General features: G+C 40.5%; 1 protein-coding gene across 2 annotated transcripts in view; it reads right to left on the bottom strand.

Moving 5' to 3' along the window:
* ZCCHC24 (zinc finger CCHC-type containing 24) overlaps nt 1-26,548 on the bottom strand; it is a 102,831-nt gene that overhangs the window by 53,307 nt on the left and 22,976 nt on the right. The window contains exon 3 of one of the 2 annotated variants that reach the window (XM_090144971.1): nt 93-25,668. The exons of the other annotated variant lie outside the window; for it this stretch is intronic. Within the exon in view, the coding sequence (XP_090001097.1) occupies nt 25,525-25,668 (144 nt within the window). The 3' untranslated portion in view covers nt 93-25,524. Of the gene's footprint in view, nt 1-92; nt 25,669-26,548 lie in introns of those variants that run through there. 2 annotated transcript variants of the gene reach the window in all.

Below are 26,548 nucleotides of genomic sequence, written 5' to 3'. Positions count from 1 at the left end.
TTTTTTGCATGGCTTTTTGCTTTTTTACAATGAAAGCTTCAAGGGCAGAATCAAAGCTGTTTGAAGCTGTGCTGTCTGACATGGGATAGATGTTTATGTAAACAAGCCAAGTACATGTAAATGTGCATTTCTTGCATAAGCAAGGTATTGAACTGCCTTACAATATCACGTTCAGCTGCATCTTTGAAAGCATGCTTCCTTTTCTGGTGAGGACACAAGCTATGGAAAGAATTCTCTCCTTGGCAGCAGAGAAATCCCCAGTACAGCCACTCTCCTTTGTGCAGCTTGCTCCATGCAAGATAAATTGAACATCCACTCAGGTTATTTATACAAGTTCTCCCAGAGAAGGAACGGAGCTTTACAGGCTAAACCACTGTGCAGCACTGTGCCGTGTTACAATCGAGTTCACTGTGGGACTGCTGGTGTTTACTTTTGGCATGATGGAGGCATTCACAGGAGGAGGGAGCAACACAGCCATGTGCTGCCAACTGCTTGACGCCCTGCTGCTGGCCTGCCCCGATGATTTGTGCAGCTGCTGGAGGGGTCTGGTTTCACAGGCCATGAGCTGCAGTAGCAGGTGGGACTCCCAGCAGTGGGACCAGACGTGGGATGAAGCAGAAAGATCTGTGCTCTTTGCAGGGTGGTAAGGGGACGGATAAGGGAGCACTTTGTGAGCTTTGCTTTCCCAGAAAGGCAAACCCTTAGGATCCCTGCAAAACCACCTGCCACTTCCAGGGTAACAGGATCCTTTGTAAAAACACTGGACAACAAGTACAAAGTTGGAAGAACAACTGTGTTGCACTGCTCTACCTCTAAGGTAATTACTGCAGTAACTTTTCTGTGTATTAGAAGGTCTTTGTTCCAGTCAGTGTACACACACATCCATTCAGCTCATCAACTCTGACAATGCAGTGCTTGCCAAGGTAGGGTTTAGTATCGCCTCCCCCATTATTGTGGCATAAAACCAGGCAGGATGGTCTTTATATTTATTGCTATTTTGGGGATCCTTCTTGAGGGCTTGCTATCAATGCTTGTACAGTTTAAAGTAATTTGTAACTTAAAGTCACAATACCCAGGCCAACAATAACAACTACAGTTCTGCTATTGAGCTCTGTGGAAGTTCACATCCTCCACTGTGTGTTACCCCTCTCCCCTGCCAGCATTTGATACATTTTGCCAGTAGGAAGATATCAGATGTAATTTGCAAAGAACAATATTCTGTGATATTCATTTTAAATAATGCTTTTTTTACTAAAGTGTGTGCATGGGGCGGAACATCCTAGGGCAAAACCTTTGTGGTTGGGGAATGGGACTGGTTGGGCTGCCTGTCTGGGACTATGGGACCTGTCTTCTCACCTGTGCCTTACTGTCCTACATGCCACCGAACATCTGTAAGATGGGGTAGTGTCTGTGGCTCTCAGACAAAAAGCCATGTGCCTCAGTTCTGCTGGAATCAATGGGACCCTGGCAAACATTTCAGGATTAGTGACCCCAGGCTTATACTAAATGTATGTTGGTACCAAGTTTTTTTTTTTTTTTTAACTATATCTCATCATTCATTTCATGGTTGGGTTGTAGATCTTCATGTATGATATATTCCTTCCAACCTGCAGATTCTGTTTCTTTTGGAAGATGAAATGTTACTGGAAGGAAGTCTGTGCTCAGAAGGAGAAAGTTGGAAAAAATTTTTTTAGACCATGATCTCAAAGTGACCACACTAGAACCCCTAAGTAAGCAATTCTCCAAGTCGTGGTAGCAGTAAATCATAGGACACTACTACATGGTCTTCCTGGCCTCTTGTGTGCTATATCTAATTTTCCCAGAGCCTCAGCTCTGATATGCTTGATCTCTGATGTCAGAAAGCTGGTCCGTCTGCACATTTTCTCTAGAGACTAAACCATGATAAATAGATGTGTTTCAGAATTTTCTCCAAGAAAATAAAATATCCATCTTATAGGTATTTTTGCTGTGCAACTGTACCTGTTCCCAACGTCACTTGCTTAGACCAAGACGAACAGCACAGTGATTTGTCTGTGTTTGTGTGATCTGAACATTTATAGCATTAAAGTCTTGCAGATATTCTTTTTTGTGGCTAAGTAGAGATTTACAAGGGCAAACATGATTAATAGAAGAAATTTTGTGTATGTAGCTTACAGTACTTACACATAATATTTTTACTCTTGAAATGTAAAACATTGAAGTCTAATTGTATTATGAGGAGTACCTATGTAAAAATTTTACCTATTCAGTATTCCTGATCCCTCCAAGCTCATTTCAAATCTTGTAGAAAGTCAATGGACTTTCCAGTGCCTTCAGGCAGGCTTTAGGTTACACCTTAAAGATCCTTCAGCGGAATATGAGGCTGCCTTTGTGTATTTCAGTCATGAGACAATGCATTTAGGATACAGAGATCTGGATCACATTCTTTCTGGCTAATCAGCAACACCTATCCTGATTTCTATGTTTCTTTGGAGGGAGTCCTTGTCTCCAGGAGTCCAGAGACAGAGCTTATATGTTTCTAGTATAGTCCTTGTAGGAGAATGTACAGCTAAGGGAGAGATGAATAGAAATGAAGGAGCTCTGGAGAACCAGACCACTGTCTAGTCATCAAAAACTGAACTTTTAATTTCCTCTTATATTCTGATTTACATTTGGGGTTTGTTCTGAATACGAACTGAAAGAAGAAATGGTGAACTTGTACTGGAGAGAGATGCTGTGGATTAATGACAGCCAGCCAGCCAGCTCCTTAAACTGAGTGTTGTACGAGTCATCATTACTCCCAAATGCTGTTAATCTCGTGGTTACTACTGCATTGCTGTCTTTTGAGAGACCATATGGGATGGTGAGACTTGGTTCTCTGCATTCATGACTTACAGAATACTTTGCCCAGTTATGCTAGGGGAGAAGTTCTCTCTTGCTCTTCAGTTTTCTAGTGTCACAAGTCACATCACTGTATTTAGGAGACAGTGTGTTGAGCACTACAGGAAAGGACTAAGATGGAAGAATGTTTTGGGGAGCTCAATGGTTTTGTGAAAGAACGTGAAACAGCCCAGCCAGTCTGGTGACAATAGTGCCATCAGCAGAAAAAAAACAACTCCTGGACCTCTGGCAAATTGGAAAGCCAGACTTAACCATGCTGTTTCTTACAAGTGACAGAGCCGCAGGAGTGAATTTGTGTTGAGAACAAATCCCATCATAAAAGAACAACGATGAAAGGCCATGAGGGGGAAAATGAATTCCAGAGTGGGTCGATGTGCTTACGCAAGACAATTTACACAATCACAGCATTGTACCAAGAAACAAAGATATGGCCTTAGGGAAGCTGCAGCCATTTTGTAAGTAATAGTTTTAAAAATGCTTGTGCTGATTGTACCAAGAAATGTCTGTAGGGGCAGGGGCCCCAGTGGGAAGCTGCAGGCAGGCCCTGTTGGGGAGCAGCCTGACCTGGCTCCCTGCAAAGACTGGTCCCTCGAGAACACAACTGGCTTTGTGCCGAGCTGCAGGCCCCGGCTGTGCTCTGCGGCCTTAGCACTGGCCTTTGCCGGAACACTTTTGGGCTGCGTGTGTTCTTAGAGGTGCATGGGGACAAGAGGTTTCACAGCAAGAGCTTTCGTCCTTGCTTTTTGTTATTGTCTATGTCTCCGGTGTGTTTAGAGCTCGGCATGTTCAGCTGTGTTTTTAGAGCAAGTTCCTCCAGCACGGTTTCTTTGTTCCTGTTCTGCTCCAATCTGCTTGTATTTAGGCCTCCCCAGCAGAGTGAGAAAACTCCAGAAGTGTCAGTAAAGCACTGGGCTTGGTTTGTGTTTCAAGCTAAGAATCCAGTAAATGACTTAAAAAAAAAAGTATTGGTAATCAAGTGTCATGGGAAAAGCTGTTTTTGCAGCTAAGAACATAAATTATTGATGATTAATTCAGGAATTTGGTAGCTTTTTTTGTTGTTGTTGTTGTTTTTTAGCAATAGCTCAGCAGGGTCATCAAAGCAGTGTGCCTTACTGGATGAGCAGGTCTGAGAGGAATGCAATGAGTTTCCAAAACACAGGTGAACAGGATTTCAGGGCATGGGAAATCCACTTAGATGAGGTGACTGACTGTAAGATCTGCTGTTGCTCAGAGTTGCTTTTCTGCTTGTGTTAATATAGATTAAGATGCAAGTGAAAATGAAGTTCTATACAGCAACAAATCAAACCTGGGAAAATGATCCCAAGTGAGATCTAAGTGAGATTTAGGTCTATGTGGCATCCTGAAATTAATTGTTACTTCAATGCTACCAGTTGTAGCAATGTGCCTTGGGTGCCTGCACAGTTCTTTGACAGCTCTGCTCAGGAAATAGCTGTAAGGCACCAATTTGCTTCTGCACCATCTAAAACACAGAGCTCAATGTGCAGCTCAGGAGGGAGAGCTCTGCACCCATGGTGCTCCTGTCCCTGTCTGCTTCAGTTTCTTCTGCACTACCAGAGTAATGGTCTAAGGAAATATTTTTTCTCCACTGCGTTTTTTAAATAATGTGGTAGACACATTACATGTGCCTCCGTGAGGTTATTCTGATCCGATACTACTCTGCCTTACAGAATACTCCAGGCTGTTATTGTAACCAGCGATTAACACGGTTGTTTCAGTTTTTGTTTTTCACTTGAATGTAAATTTTGCAGGATCAAAGGCTTTATACTCAGATTTCTCTGTATGAAAGAAATGTTTCCATCTCATTCTGGCGGTTGCTGTGCATTATGGCTACAAAAGCAGTTCTCTTTCAATTCTGAAAAGCAATTATAAGAAAAGCAAACCACTAATTAGGCTATGAAATTGACTTCAGTATTGAATATAGATGCTTCATTACCAAGTCATTTAAAACAGTACAGCAAGAGAGGGAAAATTCTACATTAGTGACAGCAGGCACTAACCTAGGTGATCTAGCAGGCATTCTCTGGCACAGTTTCCAGAAGTCTACTGCGCAGCAGATTAGCAATAAACCCTGGAAGCTTTTTTACCAGCTATGCCATTCGTGTGGAACACAGTATGTGAAACAGATTATGTACGTTGTTTGAAAGTTATGCTTCTAATAGTTCACATTTTTAATTCTGTAATAGGAATTTCTTCAAGTTTGTGTATAAATAATGGGAAAACTGAATTAAGCAACACTAACAAGTGTTTAACTTGCTTTTGAGAAATCTTTTCCAAAACTTGACGTTTACATGACAGTTAGCACTGTGCTAATGCCAGAAGATATTGAAAGGAACGGAAACGAACTGCGCTGTCATTTACACCCCATGAAAAGTCATTTGATAGCTCAGAAAGATTTCTCGGTTTCTCTAGCGACTTGTTTCTAGTGTAAGCCTGCCATGTCTATATGCTGCTCACGTACTTAGTCAAGCACAAAAGCAGCATTGGAGAAAAAAAAAAGAAAAAGATAAACTGCGGGGCCAAATCCGTTATGATGTAGCTTCATTGCACTTGGTGGAGTTAAGCAAGCAGAGAATTTTTTGTGGAGACTTAGGAACAACAATAAAAATGATGAACTATTAAAATGAAGCCTTAATAGAGTATTAGAGCTGAGAGGAGTTAACAATTGTTTATCTGGAAGTCACTTTCACTCCAAACATAAGGAAAATGGTAAATGGAAAGTCCTTTCCAAAGCCTTGGAAGTCGTGCATGCACAGTCTCTCTTCTTCTCTGACTAGGAAGCTGGTCTTTCCCATAGGCTTCCAAAAAGTTATCTCCCTATAAAGATATGCTGTTATCTCCTGGCTTTGATCAGATCATTTATGCAGATAGATACATGTAATGGCTCAGTTTAAAAACTGAGTCCTTGCCAAAACTGTCTGTGTTGTCAGAGTAAAATGAAACTTAACATCACGCATGTAAAAAAAAAAAAAAAAAAAAATCACTGATTAAGACAATGACATGAATAACCTACTAGAACAGATGCACACAACATCACATAATAAATGTATCCTTACTGCATGTGGAGTGACATCACAGATGTGTCTGAACACACTTGATGTTTTAGCACCTTTTTCTGTGAGATAAAGCTGTGCCAGATCAAGGCAGAAAGCGATCCAGGCAGCTGAACTATGAAAGGCTTTCACAAATACCATAAGTAAATTATTTCATACAAAGTTGTCAACAGTTTACGGGCTGGTTCGGCCCAGTTCTGTGACTAGCGGGGCGGATCCGCGCCTCTGGAAAAGGGAACAAGGGACCCCAAAATAATTAAAAGCAGTGGCAACGATCTGAGGAGAAACAAACTAATTTACTAAATATAATATCGGAATGCAAGATAGCACACTATAATACAATATAATTAGAATTGTAACTAATAAATCAAATATAATGAGAGAGAGAATGTCCGAAAAGTGGAAAGGCCTCACCGCAACACTGAGGTGAGATGCATGGTCTGGTTGAGCAGCAGGGAGAAGAGCCTGATGAAGAAGAGCACATCAGGTAACCTTGCCAGGGGTTATATCTCCTCTCTGACCACAAAACCCCCTGGGGTATGCAGTTCTTCTCTTCCAGACAGGTGCCCAGAACTGGAGCATTAAGTCTCAGTGCACTACATGATGTTATGATGTGGAATATCGATAACCAAAAATGATAAAACCATGACAAAAGTGTTCTGTTCTTTACAATATTTTTTGTTCATTCTAAAGGGCAACAGGTGCTTCATGATCAAAGATCTCTAGTTAAAAAGATGCTTAGGATCTACAACAAACACTGGCAGTTTTTGTATTGTTTTTGTATTGTTTTTGTTTCCTCCAGTTTTGTTGTGTATCCTATTAATATTATCTCTGCATGTAGTATAACTTCTTTCCATGTAGTCTGAATGATTTGATTTTCTAGAGTAACAATTAAAGAATGTTTTGTTTGAGCCATTCAGGGCTAGTAATTAACTTGATAGTCTCCACTTTAACCTGGCATACATTGTTTGCCTTTACTAACCCTACCTGATGAAGGGCAGAATGTGTGGCAGTTCAGAGGCTAGGCTCAGGTAAACATTCTTTACCAAAAAACTTTCTAAGCCAGCTGAAGTGAATTGGATATACCCATGTGAAAGATTCCTTTAGCCTTTTAGTCTCACCTGTACAGTGATTGTATGGAATAACCTGACAGTAACTTTTCCTGTACTACTCAGCACTTCTGATTCCTGTCCCTCTACAATCCAGTTTAGCAAAGGTCTACAAACATGCAGCAAGATGAGACAAAGCCAAGACTTTTTGTCTGAGCTCAGTAAAAGGTTAGCTGCAATCTGATTCAAATAGAAACTTTTGCAAACATAATATTTTATCTGATTCAGTGAAAACAACTGTGTCTTGATGGCTAATCTCATTGCTGTGATTGAAAAGAGTAAATTGTGCTACTTCCACAGATGGAATCTTATGACCTATGATGACAGTACAAACTGTTGATTAGGTCTCTGGTCAAGATTGAAGCATACTACTTAAGATGACATAACCCACTCAAGCTGGTCTCATATTCCTCCCTAATTTCTGATTGCTGGTGACATCATGCACCACTCCAGTCACCTCCACAAGAGGTAACAACTGTACTTGTCTGTAAGGCCTATACCAGCTAGGGATAATTGAAAAAGAAAGTACATTATTATCAATGAAACTACAAGTCATCTGAAATCTCAGTTTTTACATCTTCCTTCAAATATATTTCTGCAGGAAATAGCAGTAAGCGAATAGTATAAGGATGACTTCTGTAGAAAACTTGGTAGCACTGGAACTGAGACGTATCAATATGGCACTAAGGGACGTGTTTAGTGATAGGACATGGTGAGTCAGATTAATGGTTGGACTTGATGACCTTGAATGTCTTTTCCAACCTAAATTCCATGCAGACTGTTTTTTCTGCCTGCCCTGATGGTAAACAATGTATGCGTTCCTCATCATGGGTTCATCCTCCTCTGTCTAGGTGATTTACTTGTCTTGCTTCATATAAAAATTTGCTGATACCACACTATGCAACTTCTCCCTATCATATTCCTTTACATTCCTTTCCAGTTCAGCCCATCACAAACCTGACCATTTGGAATATAACAGTGTAGTGAAAATAGCTTTGGTGAGTCCATCTGAAGCCTGACACAGTAATCCCTCTTCCATAGTAACTACCTCCTTTGACATACAGTCATACAGAAACTACACGGTGCTATTTCAAGCATGTTATAGGGACAAGGAAGGATAAAATGTAGTCTTCCCCTTGAGCTATTGATTTTGTCACAGTGTGCACCTTTCTTCTATTAACAAGTATTTAATAGTCTGAAGCTCTAAGACAAGTGTGGCTTTCTGCTCACTGCAATTTACAAATTTTATTGTAAGCTATTTAAAAAAAAAAAAAAGCTTGCACACTTGGGTGGTATCTGTTTCTTGTTCCCTCAGTTTCCCGAAAATGGTACTAAAAATAAGACTTTGTTTCACCCTTCCCTTATTCTGGATTGTTGGATCTGAACAGGATCTAGCAGTGCATCTTTATTTGATCAATACAGGAAGAGATAGTACCAGCACAGGAGCCTATATTTATCATCTGAGAAACAGCTGTAGTTAAAGCAATAATTAATTGTGAACTAAATGAAATTTCAGTGGTCTGGAGTATGGTTATCACCTGTCTCCAGAATGTAATCTGAGACCATATATGTTAGGTCCTAATATCCATGCATATGTGCTTGGGTGAGAATGATTAGGTGAGGACAGTGATCTGTGCTACCCTGAAGAAAGACAGAAAGGCTCAGTCATTCATCTCCTATTCCCTTCTAATCCCAACTTCAGGAAAAAAACCCTCAAAACTAAATACTAAATGTCCCAAACTTAAAATCTGGGGGGGGGGGGGGGGGCAGGTTATGTGGGTTTGTTTTGTTTTGTTTTGATTTGTTTTTTATAATTGCTCTCAAGAATTGTTAGGCAAGAGATGAGAGAGAAATTCAGGCAGGCATGCTGGCACAAACACCAGTGCATTCAGAATAATGCTGCAAATAGCCACAAGCAGGTTAGAGAAGAAGTCTGTCAACAGCATCAGTAAAAACTTGGGGAGAGGAAGTGTGGTCATAATGTTTTTGGGGTTTTTTTTTTGCTTGCTGACCATACTTAAGATCTTCTCCTTTGTCAAATGAAGTGAGACTTCCTGTTCATCTGTGTAGAAGGAAAGATTCTTGGCAAGAGGGTAAGAGACCCTTCCCTATTAATCTTTGTGGAAAGTAAAAGCCCCTAAGGAGAAAGGTCTGGTACTGATATTTTTGTTCATTATTTGCAAGAAGCTGACTATCATACTAGATTTTGCAGAAATGTATGGAAAGACAGAGTCGCTACCCAAATTAATTTACTCTGTAAATGTTAACATGGAGGATGGGAAAACCATGCAGAATTACTTTTGTTTTGCAGATCCATGGAGTACATGGTATCACCTTTTATAGTCTCCTGAGAAAAAGAAGGTGGTATTATGCTCTTTTCAGTGTTGACTTCATGGACAGCACATTTTTCTCCCTAACTACAGTTTATCTCTTACAAGATTGAAATTTCATTGTACACTTTCCGTTTCTTCCTGTGAGTTTGATGAAGAAAGGTTAAACTCAGTGTGTGGCTGTGCATTTACAGCAGTAAAGGAAGGAGGCATGAGTTAAAAAACATGAGGACCTGCAAATAACATCTGGGCATAGATAAGGTATGAGAAAAAACATGAATCTTCCAGATTCTAGCTGAAGATCAAATGAATCGAGAGAAGTTGCATTTTCCATTAGTGTTTTCATACGGCTCTGCCTCCAGGCTTCAGGCAGGACCAGAAAGAAACAAAAGTGCCAAAATATCATGAGAAAGGCTGCTATTGCAAAATTTCTGGCCTGACCAGTATAGGAAAATCTCATGAAATACTGTTCTCGTCTGCTTTCCAGCCCTGCTTGGCATCCCCACTTGGAAGTTTTGAACCATGTTTGAATTATCTGGTTTCCCATGTGAATAGTATTCTGTAAAACTGTGGTATGACAGTCATACAAACTTGACACACCAGACCTTTGCAGACCAGCAGCTATTTAAGCACTTTTCAGCTCATCTCTGGAAATTAGTGTTTATTAGCAAGCAGAGTTCTAGAGTCTATTGAGGAAGGAGCTGTAAAAACCAATAGTAAAACACATCGGCCACCAGAGTTTAGACCCTAATAGTTAAGACAGGATTTTGCAACAGGTCCTCATCTATAGGATAGATAGTATCACTAACACAAAAGCATACAACTAATCAGTGTTCAACCTAGATTTTTTAAATGTGAGTCCAGAGTGTAAATCACAAGACAATTTTCTCACATTCAACAGAATGTGTTGTACACTGCAAGATGTCATAATGCAAACCAAAGTATCTGAAAAGCCTATTGTGCAGGAAACTAACTGGGATTCAGTCTGTCACCTTAGTCAGTTCACATTTAGCCTAATTCACTCCAAGCACAACAGCCTACATGTTCTGTGGAACATGTAGATTGTTGTGCCTGCAGCAGACAGTAAGCAGAACCAATTTCAAAATCACTATGAACAGTGGCTTTGCTTATTAAAAGACAAAAATCTAGCTCCTGGGTTCTGCAACTTGTAGAGTTAATGATAACCTAAAGAAAAAAAATACATGTTTTTGAGAATTCATGACTGTAAAGTTGAGCCCTAGAACTGCCAGATGAAAGGAGGAAGGTTGGAAGAGTTTGCTGGCTCAGTCAGCCTCCATGGAAGACAGATTCTCCAGGAATTTCTCCATGACTTCAGTATAAGTCACTGAAAGCCATGTTTTTTTCTCACTGTAGAGACCATTATTTTAGGTTCTGCAAGCTAACTGGAGTAATAATATGATTCCCATTGAACAAATCTCTTCCTCAACTCAGCAAGAAAGATATTTGCCTTTGAAGAGCCACAGATATCACAGTCACTCTTTATATGATAGATACAACACAAAACCCGTAGGTTTTATCCAACACATATTTTACAGTTGGGACATATTGCCAGTAGTAATGTACTAGACTGCAGTTCCAAGGACACACATATTTAACAAGGAGGACTTAGCTATGATTTTGAAAGGCATGAATTCCCTGGGGACAATGTGTGGGGTACTGCAGTGCCTTAGGGCAAACTGGGAGAGCCAAGGAATATACTTCTGTTTGTGCTGATGAGATGCTCCATGCAAAGTCCATTAGTCAGAACAAATACGGCTCTGTTTTGCATGATGCGAATGGATTGTAAGGGCACATTACTGCCTCCTTGTAAAAAAGGGTGTTCTTTGTGACCAAAATTCCTCAGCATGCTGCACACTGCAGCTAAACTGGGGAGGTCCACACACAATATCTCTGTTGTATTTCTGTGGCAAATATGTGGCAGTGTAAAAGACAATAACAGATGAAACAATCTGAATTGCTGAATAGTAAATGGGATTATCTTTTTTTTTAAGCTCATAATTTTTTCTTAATTTACTGAACAGAATTGAACTGCCTATGCTCTAATATGTAAGGCAGTTTCCAAGACCAGCTTCTGGACTAGAAGCATTTAAAAGTCATCCACAGCATGGCCTGAAGTTGCCATGACACAGTACTTGTGCAGTCTGCGAAGCACTGCCAGTGAATCTTGTATGCAGGATGTATGAGACCAGAGTCTGCTATAGAAAACTTGGGCTGTTTAGAGAGGTTTTGAACTTTTATTTGCCTTATTACTTTTGTATAAAATAGCTGTCTCCCACTGTTGACACTTCCAGTCCCTGTGGGATGAGTGACCCTTGTTGCTGTGTAGCAGACCAGGGCCTAACAGAGAGAATCCAGGTCAAGTGGCAGTGGTATAAATCACTGATAGTCTTGTTCTTGCTCTACTCCCAGATAAAAGAGGACATTGGCTGCAACTTGTTAAAAAAACAATGTGTGATCTTAGCTTTTGTTAGCTGACCGGTGTGTTCCTCATGGCACCACTACGTTCTCCCTTTCATCTGGTTCCCATGAATTATAATTTTCCTCCCAAGAAAAAGAGACAAATAAGATCTATCTTTGATGGCAAAACAGCAAATGGTTGTCTTCCAGAATCTCTGCTTGCTGTTTGTTAACCAGTCCCAAGTTCTCTCAGTACATATTCTTTGAACTAGCAGAATTTTGTTGAAGAATATTTTCCACAGACCCGTCACACTATTATCCACCCACTGCATTGGTTTTCTTTCCAGAAATACACCACCAACTGAAACTGCATGATCAGTACCAGAACAAATTGCTATTTCAACACTCACTGCCACCCAAAGGGCATAATTCCTTAACAGGCAGGACTGCCACTTGTTCTAATGTCACTGCATTTCAAGCCCAGGTGGGGAGCTCCAGGCTGACCTCTTAGCAGGATGGGGCAGCATGCAGCTCCAATTTCAACTTATATTGTGCCATGTCACAGCCAGTCACACTATGAAAGAGAGACAGGCATCTGTAGAAATGATATACATCACTGGATTTGGTTGGCTGAGGTCAACTGCACCACAAGAATTCCTCAGGCAAACTTTGTCTGGATACATAGGGCGATACTGTGTCTTGCAGATATCTTTTGAAATACACAGCTTTTTAGTTCCAAAGCACTCTCTAGAAGATAGAGTTTGTTACAGGCAAGGCTTTCTTCATCATCCTGCACCAGTACAAAGAAATGCGACCAGTCTGAAAGCAACACCTTGTTTGAGCCAGTTGTTGTGAGAGAGTATACCAGTGGGCAGACCATACCGCATTTTGTGCATAAGACAACTTTAAAAGTATCGGTGGGGACAATTTAGATCTCATTCTTGGGTGTTGGTGACTTTCTTCATTGAGTTTTTAACCTCTTTGGTCTGTAAAAAGAAATATAAGAAGACCTGAGCTGTAAGGCCTAGGAGGGATGGTTGGAGGTTGAAATCTGGCATCGCACAGCCACTGAAGATTTTGATTACTTCAACCCTTACAGATCTCGGTCCTATCTGTTAAAATTTTGTAAGATTTATGGAAATGTATCCTAAAGATACAGTTCTATTTTCTTGGGGCACTTATTTCAAAGGAAGAGAATGCTTTTGTTTTTCTCCTTGTAACAAGACATGTAATATGTAATTCAAGGCAGGTAATCACAATATGATCTTTTTATTCTGTTTTCTTATGATAATATAAACATAATATTAACTAAACAGAAATTATAGTTGGATTTGATCTTCATATTTGCTAAATGCCCAAAACTGCTACCTAATGCACAAAACAAAAAAGTAAAAGTAGAATATTTCTAATGCATATCTAATGCTTTTGGTGGTACCAATATTAACGTTTGTGTCTACAGAGCTCCAGTTCCTTGTTTTGCGTAGCAGAGCTATGGGGAAATGTGAGGACAAATCTGAGAACAGGGCATGCAGGGAGATCACTTCGGCCCCTTCCTCATCTGTGTTCTTACAGGAACATAAAGTGAGGTGAGAGAAAGACAATTATTGTAACCAACTATTTGCATGATGTATCTGGCAAATGCTATTGTAGTATGGTAAAATCCAAGAGGCCCAGCTTTTGATGAGAATTTTAAAACAAATGAGAATGCCACTGCTTTGTAACAAATGTCTTATTTGTTCATTTGACTTCAACCAGCATCCTCTGGTGGCACTGCTACATCTGTTGTGTAAGAACTAAGATGCAGTACAAACAAACAATGAATCATGTGCTTTGTCAAATGTTAACATACCCTATTCACTTTCCAAAAAGATGAAAGGAACTGTACAGTTACTGTTGAGTCACAGCCTGAACCACTGATGGAGCACCTGGGGAAAGGACCAGGTCAGCCCTGGGAGCACAGGTGAAGGCAATTCAGCTGTGTGACCACAAGGGGTGGAGCCTGGCTGCACCTCTCTTAGACTTCATTTAAGGACTGACCCCCACTGGGGGATGGGTTTCCAGTTTGAGATCTCTCCTTCATGAAGTTTTTCCTGTGTGCCTACATCTTCAGTGAAGGGTGAGTGTTTTTACTTTTTCTTTGTAATACCTTTCCATTGTGCTAGTGCCTTTGTCATTACATTTCCTGTATTGCTATTCCACCATGTTGGGTTTTTTTTTATTATTACAGGAACTCACCCAGATTCCTGGGCAGAGGCACATTGATGTCTTTTCTTTTGTTGAAATAGGTGGAAAGGATGTGATCTTGTAATAAACCTAAAAGGTGGGTGGGAGAGCATGCTTTAGCACTGACTGGCTCCTCTAGACAGTGGTTATTTGTAGGTGAGCTTCAATCTTGAGACTGGCATCTTTAGTGACACTAAAGAAAAATAACCCATAGCCACAGATTGTTTTCTGTTGAAAATATTCCCTTGCTGTTGATGACTATGGAACTGAAAAATGTCCTCTAAAAAGGAAAAACTGTGAGAAATGGTCTTGTGGTAAAACACACGTAAACTCCTGCACAATGTTTTCCCTTAGACTAAAGCAAAGCTGTGAGGCTGACTTGATCAAGAACTTCCAGAAGCAGTGAAAGCTGGTTAGATAACTTTTCTTCAAAATAAGTTTTTTTCTTTTAATGTTCCAGAAGCAATGTGAGTTATTTCTGATTGTTTTTACTCCTTTGATAACACTAAAGTTGTATTCTGAGTCTGTTTGCTATTTATTTCTTCTATTATTATCAGTGCTTAACAATCTCATTATTTTTTGCTAAGTAGAGATTTGAAGCGTTTTCTTTCACGTGGAACTTCTTTATGCTCAGGTTGCTAATGTTTTTCTATTTTTTGGTCTACATAGTTAAACCCTTATGACATAAAATTAATTGCTTATGATTGTATCTTACTGTGCAACAAGGAAACCTATCAGGATTTTAACTGTGCTGGTACAATTTGTTGCTTTATTTTACAAGTATGGGACTAAGTTGCACATTTAAAAATTAGAATTGGTTTTATTTTATGAAAAATATGAGGACTGCTTTGACAATTATTCATAATGATGACTAGTAACAGGAAACTTTTAGAACCTAATTTTTGTCAGCTTGAGTCATCCCGTCTCCCAAATTCACTATTCCCTGATTCAAGTATGGGGTTGAATTAGCTATAAAGAGATGCTTTCCATACCATCAGAAACAGTTCTGGTATGAGCTGAATCTGTGTGTAAAAAATCTACCATTTACAAAATGTGGATGCTGAAGCAACAGTGCTCCTGTCTCAGTTTGATAGTACTATAGATATATGATAATAATGAAGAGGTCAGGTAACTGATGTCATCACCTAAACCATGGGATCCGTTACACACAGCTATATTCTACCATGGCTGAATGTAAAATTAGAGAGATACAAAACATTCTTTAGTTTAGATCTTGGAACAATTTGGTTAGCTTTGGAGAAACAAGCAAGTTATCTGCTTCCAAGGAACCTAAGTGAGCAATAAAATGCTGGAAATAGATAGCACAGCAATCACAGGACAGCTCTGTAGCACTGCTTGTGTACATCCAAGCTGCAATGCTTAGTGCTTACTTCTGGTGCTAAGTGGCTGAGATGCAGGTATTCCAAATGGTATCTTTGGCCATGAATCAAAAAGAAGCTGACAGCTTTCTAGTGAGGAAGAATCACTTGGAATGAGAAGTAATCGATGTATATGGAAATGTGAAGAGAAATACAATATGTTGTCTTTGGAATTGTCATTTCTGACTCAAGATTAAAGTATCCATTGTGCACCTTGAGTTCTTTCCATCATGTGAACATGACAGCTAACTAAAGTTGGAATGCTACACTAGCCAGAACTCATAGGTAATAATATTACCCAGCTTTTCTTGTTTGTTAGGCAAACAGATGCATCCCCATAAACTTGAACAGAAACAAGCTCATTCGTCTGGGAGCGCTGATGCTTTTAAGCTTGCCTGTCTTCAGTTTTAAGGCCAAACACAGGAAATAGTGCTGAAAATTTAGGAGTGGTTGTAAGGCAAAAAAAACAACAGGAACAGAGGAGAAGGGGGTAAAGTTTTTTTTCCAAATCCTAGTCCTGTCACTGTTTGAGATGGAGAAATAATTGCAAACTGTCTGCCAGCAATGAAAAAAAAACTTCAGGGCAAAGCACAGTTTCTCTGAAAAAACTGACAAAAAGACTGAAGTCAATGCAGGTATTACGACTTACAATGGAATTTTGGTTTAATTTTTCATATTTTCCATTCAAATGGGATAGAGAGAGAGGAATTTGAAGTCACAATTTTACTTGTGTGACTACTTCACTCTACATCACTATTTCTTTATTTTAATCCAGTGTATTCAGAGCTTCTTTGTCCCCAGCATCTGAAATGCAGTAATGGTCTCACGAGAAATTTCTGTTTCAATTACTCAGCAAAATTCTGTCAATTCATTTGCTTCATCTGAGGGCTCTTTCTGCAGAGAGTACTCAATATTTGGGAAAATAAACAGTTTTCCACCTGATAACATGTATTGTTCTAATGTTTCGTTTTTTCTCTTACAGGATATGTATTTGTATTAAAGTAGCTCTAAGGGAGCTACATCCAGAACTAGAAGTTGCACACTGTCAGGTGCACAATCCAGATTCTCTTTGAAAAGGCTCAGCTATGTGTGAAGGAACACTGGTTCCATAGTCTGTGGGATGTTTATCTGATCAGTCCACATAGTTTGCCCCAACAGGAAAATCAGGGAGGGGTTAAAAGGAAAATCGGCTCCAAGGAGCTTTGACTTCCTAAGATACACAATATGTTTGTACTTAGTGTCCAAATTCGGTTATTTATCTTAGCAAGAAATGTCATTAGAAGGAATCGGGTTTCTAAAAAGCAGTATGGAATACATCAGTTTTATAAAGAGACAGTGAAAATCTACTGCTGGACTGTCAGCCAGCAGCTGAATATCCAACTTACGGAGTCAGACTGAAAAGCAGTGTAGGCTTTTTCAAGATCTTCAAGTTTTTTTTTCTGGATCTACAAACTTAACTTTTGTGACTCAAGGTACTTTGGTCATGTTCCTCACTGCAATGTAGCAAAGTGTGCTAAAAATGTCCAGAGATGAAACTACGTCTTAGTTTGCAAAAAATGATAGGCAGGTAAACATGTTTTATAGGTTGTGACTTGCAGTGAATGAAATAACAGCCACTGAAGATTAAAAGGAAAAAATATAGGAAAATATTTTCAACTTAAAGAGCTACATAAAGTTTATGTCCTGAATAACTGTATACGAGAAATACCAGAGGTGTGTGTTCTACTTGTGTTTTCAGCTTCAGTGTACTAAATATCTGTTCTTCAGCCTTAATTTTTCTTTACAAATGAAAGGCGTCTTGGAAAGGAGACTCAATGGGTCAAAATCTTGATACTCCAGAAAAGGAACAAAAGCTTTAACTGTAGCAGCTGAACAGGGAAAGGAATTGATTCAGAAAGAATCTTAAGAATGGAGGTGAGATAAAGAGAAGGTAAGACATGATGTAGAGTGTGGGGTCAGCCAGGTCAGACCCTAAGTACATCAACCTATAACTCTGTTGGAGGAAGACAATAGCCTATTTCTGAAGGCTGACCATCCAAAGTTGCTTGTCTGTATCCAGCTCCTACTGAAATGAGTAGGTCTTCTTCATAGCTGTAGATGAGAGATCAGATGTGGATTGAGGCCCTATATAACAAAACTTAGGATGATGCTGTATACTGACCACTGATTGCTTTCAAACAGCAGGCAGTCTTCAGCCAACAGCCGTCTTTTGACACTTCCCTGGCTCTTATCTCTACTAGCTTCTGCTTTTGGCTCTTATCAGCCATCCTACGTATTAGGGGCCTGTAGGAGGGAAGACTATGAGGTAGAAAGAAAAGGCACGATAAGAAGTGTTTGTGAAAAGCGATACTTTCATAAGATAGTGCTCTCCCCCTGAGAAAGGGGGCAAGGCCCAAGGAATTGTAGCAAGGTGGTTTGCATCCATCATGGAAGGGTCACACAGCCTATTCCTAGCACAAGCAGTGACAATTCCAGCTCTACTATCCATCCCTGCTCTGGTTTCTATGCATGACAGTCCTGTTGAATCTCTGCATACAGCCGCCAGATGAACTAACAGAACAACATAGGCTTTAAGGCAAGCTCTGCAGGCTGCACCCAGCTCTAACCATCCATCATTACAAATAATCACCACTGTGAACCAGTGTTCAGATAAGGCCTACTCATGAAGAACTAACAGCTCGATAACCTAGGCTGACAGCACAGCAGTGATCCAGTACTAAAGTGCTGCAGCTGCAGAGCAGCTCCCTTTTTGAGGCAAAAACATCCAATAGCTCTGCTCACTCTGATTGCAGATCTTTCCTGAAGCCTGTGCTAATGCTGAACTTCTGCTTCTGATGAGTATGTCCAGCAGGAATTCTGTCTCCTGATGGGCAGATTTATCTCCATCATAGCTGGTATAATCATGGACCTTTGCCACTGTCCTCCATGGAGAAAACATCCAGAAATGTGAAGCTGTCATGTTGGAAATGTTAGGTCATCTCATCTTGCATGGTTGCAGAACTTGTGGCTCAAAACTAGGTTAGGTTGGTGGCCTGGAGCAGAGGCAGATATCTATGTCTGCAGGCAGTGCTGTCAGGTCCTGGGAGAGATGCAGCTGTGAGAGAGGGCAACTTCTGTTGGCCACTCTGCTTTCTGGCACAGTGGGAACAGGGCAGCACGCTAGTAGGTGAAAGAAAGCTTTCCTGAGGCACTGTTACTCATGCTCCCTGGAGTTAAGCTTAGCAGAAACATTCCATTCTGAGTGCAAGGTATATTGTAGATCTGATCTCATGTTAGAGAAGGCAGTTACTAAATAGAAACACTACATGTTATGCACAAGACTCACCCTGGAAAGAGACTAATAGCACAAACTACAGGCATATACCTTGAGAAGTTCAGATGCAAAATTAAAGGAAACTGGCACAGAAGTGACTAGAGGAAGCTTTCCTTCATGGAGAGACTGTAAATCCTTCACCTATAGGTCTGGGAAGTACCTATGAAGGAGTGAACTCTCTGCTGCAGCAATGGATCTACCTGTAGAAGCTTATCTCTATCTTGCTAACCAAGAATAGCATAGTTGCTGAAACACAAAGGCAAAAGTAACAAGAAAGCAACTTGTGGTTTGTTTTAAATTAAGTGCAGTTGAAATAAGGAAAGCCACACAACCTGTGCCTATGAAAACACCCCTCTAAGTCAAAGCACACTACAAAGCACCCTTATGTTACTAGAAATACAGAAGTCTCTGCTTTCATTTCAATTATTCAGTTGTCAGAAAATAACTGGGAACATTCCTTTGGATTAGTCACATAAAAATCTCAAGTAAAATTGATTTTTATTAAGCTGTTCCCTTAAAAATGAAAAAAAAAAAAATTCCATTTGGCTGCTTAGCCCAACGTTCTGTGCACAAAATGTCTGTCCTTTTTCAAGCCCAAGGTGTAACAAATTTCAATAGTTCCAGAAATATAAAGCAGTAAAGAAAAAAAATGCAGAGATACAGTTGTAGAGGAGTAACACGATCTTCCAAAGTACCAAAAACCAATGCTAGAAATTCACCTTATGGCATACTGAATTTCTGTAAGTGGGACTTGGACACTGTGCTTCTGCCGGGGACTGGGATTACTGCTGAAAGAAGGTGGACCAGAGCTATGGTGTTGGGAAGGGAGCTGGCAAAGGGAACTGAAGGCTGCAAAACAAAATTCTGTGAGGAATTCTTAGTCTAGGGAAGGACTGGACTGCTTGGTCCAAAGGGGTTAGGGTTAAGGAGAAAGCCTAAAGCTACTGTTGGATTTGTGCTGGAAGGAGCTGCCAAAGAGACTGAGGGCTGTGGAAAGAATTGTCCCCTGCGGAATTCTTGATCTTGGAAAGGGCTTGGGCATCATGTGTTCAGCTCAGCCTAGGACTAGGATTAGGCTTCAGAGGAAGCTCAGAGTTACAGCTGTGAGATGTGGCAGATAATCCTCCAAAATAAATAAGGGGTCGATGTTATGATTCTCCTTCCAGCTCTATCAAGTCTCTTGATGGAATGGGACCCTGAAGCAGTACAGTGAAAGAGTAAAACAGTATAATAATTTGCTTCACATTGCCTTCTCATTTCTGACTCAAGAGCTGTGCTTTGTGATACTCAGTGTAATTTTTCAGTAGCAGAACTGAATTTGGGGCATACTAGACCTCCTTACTGGTCTGAGTAACTGGTAACCGCTCAGTTTCTCGATTTTTTTTTTTCTTACTTTTCCAACAAAAATCTTGACTTGCTGTCAATTTTACCTCCAAACTATTCCCTTCCCCCTGCTGCCCTCTGGTCTCTGCAAACATGCTGAAATCTAAAGTTTCAGCCATTCTAGGAATCTCTCCTGATTCTTTTTTTCCCCAATCCCTGAGAAACCTGATCTGCCAGATGGGTGGGAGAGCTTATTGTTTTTTTGTCTGACATCTGGATTTCATTAGCAGACTCATGCGTGCTGAATCAGGAATGGGAGCTCAGAAGAAAGCAGATGAGAGTTAGAATTGTATTAATGCTTAAAAAAAAAAAAAAAAAGCCCTGTTCTCTTCCTTAAGTTTGCAAACAAACACAAAACGTGAGTGATACAAGCTCAATGTAAGCAGTACAACCCTTATTAGCTGTACCTATTTACATTAATGCTGGATGTGAAAAGAATCCCTTTCAACAGTTTCACATTAGCAGCACAACTTTTCAGATTTATGAGTTTATGACAGTTTCCTGTATTCTGTTTGAATAGGCTCATTGTAATACACAAGAAAATAGTTTGCCACAAACCAACCAGGTAAGATTTGCTGCAACAGGGACTGCTGAAAATGACAGCAGCGAGAGGGAGGATTTATTTATTCAAATTTTAACAGGCAGCAGCAAAGTGTTAGTGGTGTCCCAAAAGTCAGGGTGTTATTAATTACTGTAACTCTCATTACTGAATAATAGAAACAGTATTATACACAGACGCTGTCTGTCAGTCCGGTATGTGGTGCTGTGCTAACAGTGCTGGGTGGTGGTTAGATCTATTTTGCTAAGGCTAATGGCTGACAGCATATAGTATCTCTTCAATGCATCTTATCCTTTCCTTCTCCAAGGTACAGGGAACCCCAGTTCTCAGGCTGAATGTCCTGCCTATGGGCACAGAATGGTGATGAGGAGATTCAGGTAGTATTTTTGATTGCAGGGAGAGAAACTTTCATCATGTTGTAGAAGTTCAAAGAGGCCTAGTATAAGGAATACAACAAAATTACAAAATGAGGGCAAGCTTAAAAGGCAGAATTACTCCTTTGTATGTTGGTAACACAGGTGTCTGCTCCCCTTTAGGACCTCAACTGGTTCAGCTGCTCCCCTCAGGTAGAACTGCATACATGACATCACACAGGATACAGCTGCATAATGTTCTCATACTAGCAGAAAGCAGATAGAAGCATTTAGTCACTAACACAAAAAAGACCAGCACCTTCTGAAATCAGAGCACAGTTACTCTCATTTCAATGCACTCCAGCCTCCATCAGAAGATACAGCTATCTCCTGTGCTGAGAAAGTGATCTGCCTGTGACAGGTGACATGCAAGTGGATGCATACTTGCCTGTCACAGTCATGTAACAACATCAGGCTAGGAATAAGGCTGTAGTTTTATGTGATGAGCCAACATTTTCAAGGAAGCCTGAAAAATAATGGTCTTGATTCTCCTTTTTCCCTTGCTTCCTATAAACATTTTTTACGTTCTGGAAAAAACACTTTTTCCCCACCATTTCTTTGAAATGAGTTTTTCACCTCCACTTTGCTTTTCTTTCTCTAATTTTCTCAGCTGTGTAACCTGAAGTTTAGGAGTAAAAATAACATTCTCTCTGCTCTCATGAGCTCATGTAAGACCCAGTGGGGCTGTGTGGGAACCATGTGCTTGGGCTTCCTGGTAGCAGCAGGTGGTGTGGGATGCTCCCCCAGGTGGAGGTATTGATTTCCCTGGGCTGTTGCAGAGGTTTATCTACAGCTGTGCACCTGCAACATGGGTTCAAATTAGAATGGATTCGAAACCAGTATTTTGTATGTGAAAGCCTTGAGCCTGGGAAATTGGTCTAAAATCATGTCTAAAATTACAGCCTGAGACCGCATCGAAGTCTAGCTGAAATGTGCTCCTTCTATGCAGAATGAAAAAAGAGTGTTTTTAGGACTCAGTAATACAGATCTCCAGAGGCTCTGTTCTAACCCCGTGCAGATTTCCCTGCAGCCAGAGGATGAGATAGAAACAGAATAGTGAGTATCCTGTGGAAAATCAGTTTCAGACCTGAGGATGAACTAGAAATCAAGATTATGTCACTTCCAGAATGTCTGCTGTTGCTTCTAAAATACCCAAATGTTTCAATGTAAGTGTCTGTCCATGGGCTTTATTGCCTTAGCTAATAATTTGGCACCGACTGGGCCCTGACATGAAAGGCTTATTCTTCATTTTGTCTAATTACACAGAATTTCTAGCATTTCAGCCCTGCAAGGGAAATTTGGAAGAAAAAGGTTCCTTTTTTTTAAGGAAAAATAAGCTTTTGCAGACTTTAGAAATGTCTCCTTAAATAACAGCCTTCTCTTAGTAATGACTAAGAGGTACACTCTTGGCTGGGTAAGGAACTGGCTAGAGGGCTGGGCCCAGAGAGTGGTGGTGAGTGAAGCTAAATCCAGCTGGCAACTGGTCACAAATGGTGTTTCCTGGGGGTCGGTGCTGGGGCCTGTCCTCTTCAGTATCTTTATTGATGACCTGGATGAGGGCATTGAGTGCACCCTCAGTAAGTTTGCAGATGACACCAAGTTGGCTGGAAGTGTCGATCTGCCTGGGGGTAGTGAAGCCCTACAGAGGGATCTGGACAGGCTGGATAGCTGGGCTGAAGCCAATGGGATGAGGTTCAACAAATGCCAGGTCCTGCACTTTGGCCACAACAACCCCAGGCAACAATACAGGCTTGGGGTGGAGTGGCTGAAAGGCTATGTAGAGGAAATGGACCTGGGGATATTGATGGATGCTTGGCTAAACATGAGCCAGCAGTGTGGCCGGGTAACCAAGAAGGCCAATGGCATCCTGGCTTGCACCAGAAACAGTGTTGCCAGCAGGAACAGGGAAGTGATTGTCCTCCTGTACTCATCTCTGGTGGGGCCGCACCTCGAGTACTTTGTCCAGTTCTGGGCCCCTCACTGCAAGAAAGACACTGAGGCTCTGGAGCGTGTTCAAAGAAGGGCAACAAAGCTGGTGAGGGGTCTGGAGCACAGGCCTTATGAGGAGCAGCTGAGGGAGCTGGGATTGTTCAGTCTGGAGAAGAGGAGGCTCAGGGGAGACCTTATTGCTCTCTATGACTACTTGAAGGGAGGTTGTAGTGAGCTGGGGGTCATGTAACTGGTGATAGGAATAGAGGGAATGGCTTCAAACTGCACCAGGGGAGATTCAGGCTGGACATTAGGAAATGCTACTTCTCTGAAAGAGTGGTCAGGCACTGGTATGGGCTGCCCAGGGAGGTGGTGGAGTCACCGACCCTGGAGGTGTTCAAGGAATGTTAGGACATTGTGTTGAGGGACATGGTTTAGTGAGAACTATTGGTGTTTGGTGGATGACTGGACTGGGTGATCCTGTGGGTCTTTTCCAACCTTGGTGATTCTAAGAATCTAAGACTAGCGATTTTGGGTATAACTTTTAAAACTCCAAGGAACCAAGTTTACAGTAAGCTTATCATTAAATTTGTCTATTACTTTATTAGAAGGTGTATTTTCCTAACAAAAAAAAAAAAAAAAAGTGAATATTTAAGATATTTAGTATTGGTTCTGGTGAGTTGTAAAGTGGTGCAGGGAAGTAGACTAGGAGTTACAGCAGGACTTATGCCTGAAGTCTGCTCTCAGTTCTGTCAGTTTGGCATTTGGGAAAGATATTAGGTTTCTGAGACTCACCTTACACATCTGTACAACATAAATACATTGAATTTCTGAAGGTAAACTGAAGTCAGAGCTAACAGTTCCAGAATATAAACAGAAAACATTCTTACGCAAGTAACAGCTTACTGGTACTAATTTTAGGAAACCAACAAGTTTTTTTTATAATATTGAAAGCACTAGGAATGGCTCTTGTGGGTGAAAAAGTAAATTAAAAATAAATACAGTTTCTGCTCTCACTTGAATTTGCAAGCAAATCAGCATGGTTAGACTAACAGGTCTCTGAAGTCCTCAGGTTTGGAGTTTCAGCAAATATACAAACACTGTCCTTTCACAGGTATGCACAGAGTAATATTGCTTTAAAAATGAACCTACAGTCATTTTTTATGCTATCTGCTCCAAATGCCATTAATTTAAGGCGAAAACATGTGACTTACTGTGCAGGCAACAAATGGCACCTGTATCAAAATGTGCTCTTCTGGGAGGGTGCAGAAACTGGAGAGCTACTCCAGTATAGACGTTGCTTCTTTACAAACTAAATGCAAAGCAAGCTCTTGAACCCTACAGTCACTGACAAGATGAAATGCTTTGATCTCCAGCACACACAATGACTTCTCAAGTCTTCCTCTGTACCCCTAGGATTGCTGATTGTCAGTAAAATCAGAGCATCACCCAGACAGACTGTTTGACCAGATGCCTCCTGAGCTTGTTGTAAGTGAAGCTGGCATCCATGAACCATTATGGCACAATGATTTGTGTTCCTGATACATTCAATGCTGGATCCATGCACCTGGGAAAATTTGTATTCACCCTGAAGTAGACCTCTTTATAGCTGAAAAAAAGGCCATACCTAAACATATAAGGCTCCTTTTACCTTTGTTGACGTAAACCAGATAGAGAAGAACAGCACTGATACCTGTGGTTAGACATCAACAGGGAAATGGAAGAGGAATTGATTTCTATTTAGTATCTTAATTTCTTCTGTACAGTGAATTAAGGGGGTGGAGACAAGCCAGTTTACTCCCTGGTCAATCTCTTTTTCCATCTCAACTCCCAGAGAGTCTCATTTTCCTGACATCACCCCAGCTTCTCCTCCACTTGAAGCCCTTACTTGGGTGTGGGGATTAACAGAAAATGTGTTTTCCCTTTTTGAAAAACTGTGAGATTCTGTTAAAACTGAGAAGGAAATCTGAAATGTTGATACATTTGGTGGATGCAAAAAAAAAAAAAAAAAAAAAATTGTTTCAAACTGGCAGTGTCAAGATAGGAATGTTCATTTGATTAAGTGATAACTAACACATCACAGGACAAAGAATGTTTCCTCTGTATTAGATGTACACTTCAAACTGTTTTGCTTCTTCAGCTGAGCCCTTCTTTGAAACATACATTTTCCTTGAAAAAACTTCTTTTTAAAAGGAAAATGAAGCTGTAGTTCTGCAGGAAGTGTTTGTGTGTGACCGTTTTGACTGTGGCTGTTTCCAAGGTTTACAGTCTTTTGTTTTTTATGTGTGTTGTTGCAATAAATCACATTTGCTTCAGCTTTTATTTTTTAGCAGTATTGTATTTTGCACAGAAGTATTTGATTTAAAAGCACAGAAGGAAGGATTGTGGTTAACATTATAACTGGGTGATACAGACATCTGGAAGGACAACCAATGATCTCTTATTGCACGACCTGAAAGTGTGTTTAATTATTGTAAAGCAGAATCACAGAATCATTGAAGAAAGGACCTTAGGAGGTCACCAAATCCAACCTCCTGCTCCAAGCAGGACCAGCACTGAGTTCAGATCTGGTTTTCTAGGGCTTTCTCTAGGCAGGTTTTGAAAAGTTCCAACCATGGATGGAAATTCCACAAGCTGTACTTCACACTGAAGAAAAACACTCTAATGAAATGAGAAAAAATTATTCACTCAGTCTTTCATTACTACTTCCTTATGCAAAAATAGGAGTTTATGAATACTGTGGTTTTAACCTAGTAGTCTTCTCTCTGCCTTATCTACCACAAATCAGTTTGTTGAGGGCTGGAAACCAGACGTTATTTTCTCTCTCAAGAGGAATGCTCATAGTATTTGTTTCCAAGCTAAGCACTTAATTATGCTTCAACAGGAGTTTTGCTGCAAGTGAAGCAAGTAACAAATCATTAGTAAACAGAATTCAGATTTAGACCAATGCAATAACTATATTCAGTCTACTTCAAAGAATTTGAGAAGTCTCCCAGTGGCTTGCACAATATTTGAGTCACAGAATCATAGAATTATTAATGTTAGAAGAGGCTGCTAAGATCGTCTAGCTTAACCATCAACCCGTCACCACCATGCCATACACCTAAACCATGTCACTTGGAGTCTGGTCTGTTGTGTGCAGTTTTTAAATGTAAATTGTGCATGTTCAAGATCATGAGTTGTATTATTAATATGCAGATCTATAGTAACAGAAGAATAAGGCTGGGAGATACTTTGGGAGATTATCTCACAGAATCACAGAGGTTGGAAGGGGACTCAAGAGATCACTGAGTCCAACCCCCTGCTAAAGCAGGTACCCTATAATAGGTCACACAGGTAGGCATCCAGATGGGTCTTGAATATCTCAATAGAAGGAGACTCCACTGCCCCTCTGGGCAGCCTGTCCCAGTGCTCTGTCACCCTTACCACAAAGAAGTAGTTCTTCATTTCTGTATGGAACTTTCTATGTTCAAGTTTTAGGCGGTTACTTCTTGCCCTAGTGCTACACACCAAGAAGAGCCTGGCCTCATCCATTTGCCTC

Source organism: Phasianus colchicus, chromosome 8 (genome assembly GCF_987193195.1).
Source record: "Phasianus colchicus chromosome 8, bPhaCol1.hap1.1, whole genome shotgun sequence".
NCBI lineage: Eukaryota > Metazoa > Chordata > Aves > Galliformes > Phasianidae > Phasianus > Phasianus colchicus.
Note: the sequence above shows the minus strand (reverse complement) of the source record. Positions and strands in the feature narration are given on the sequence as shown.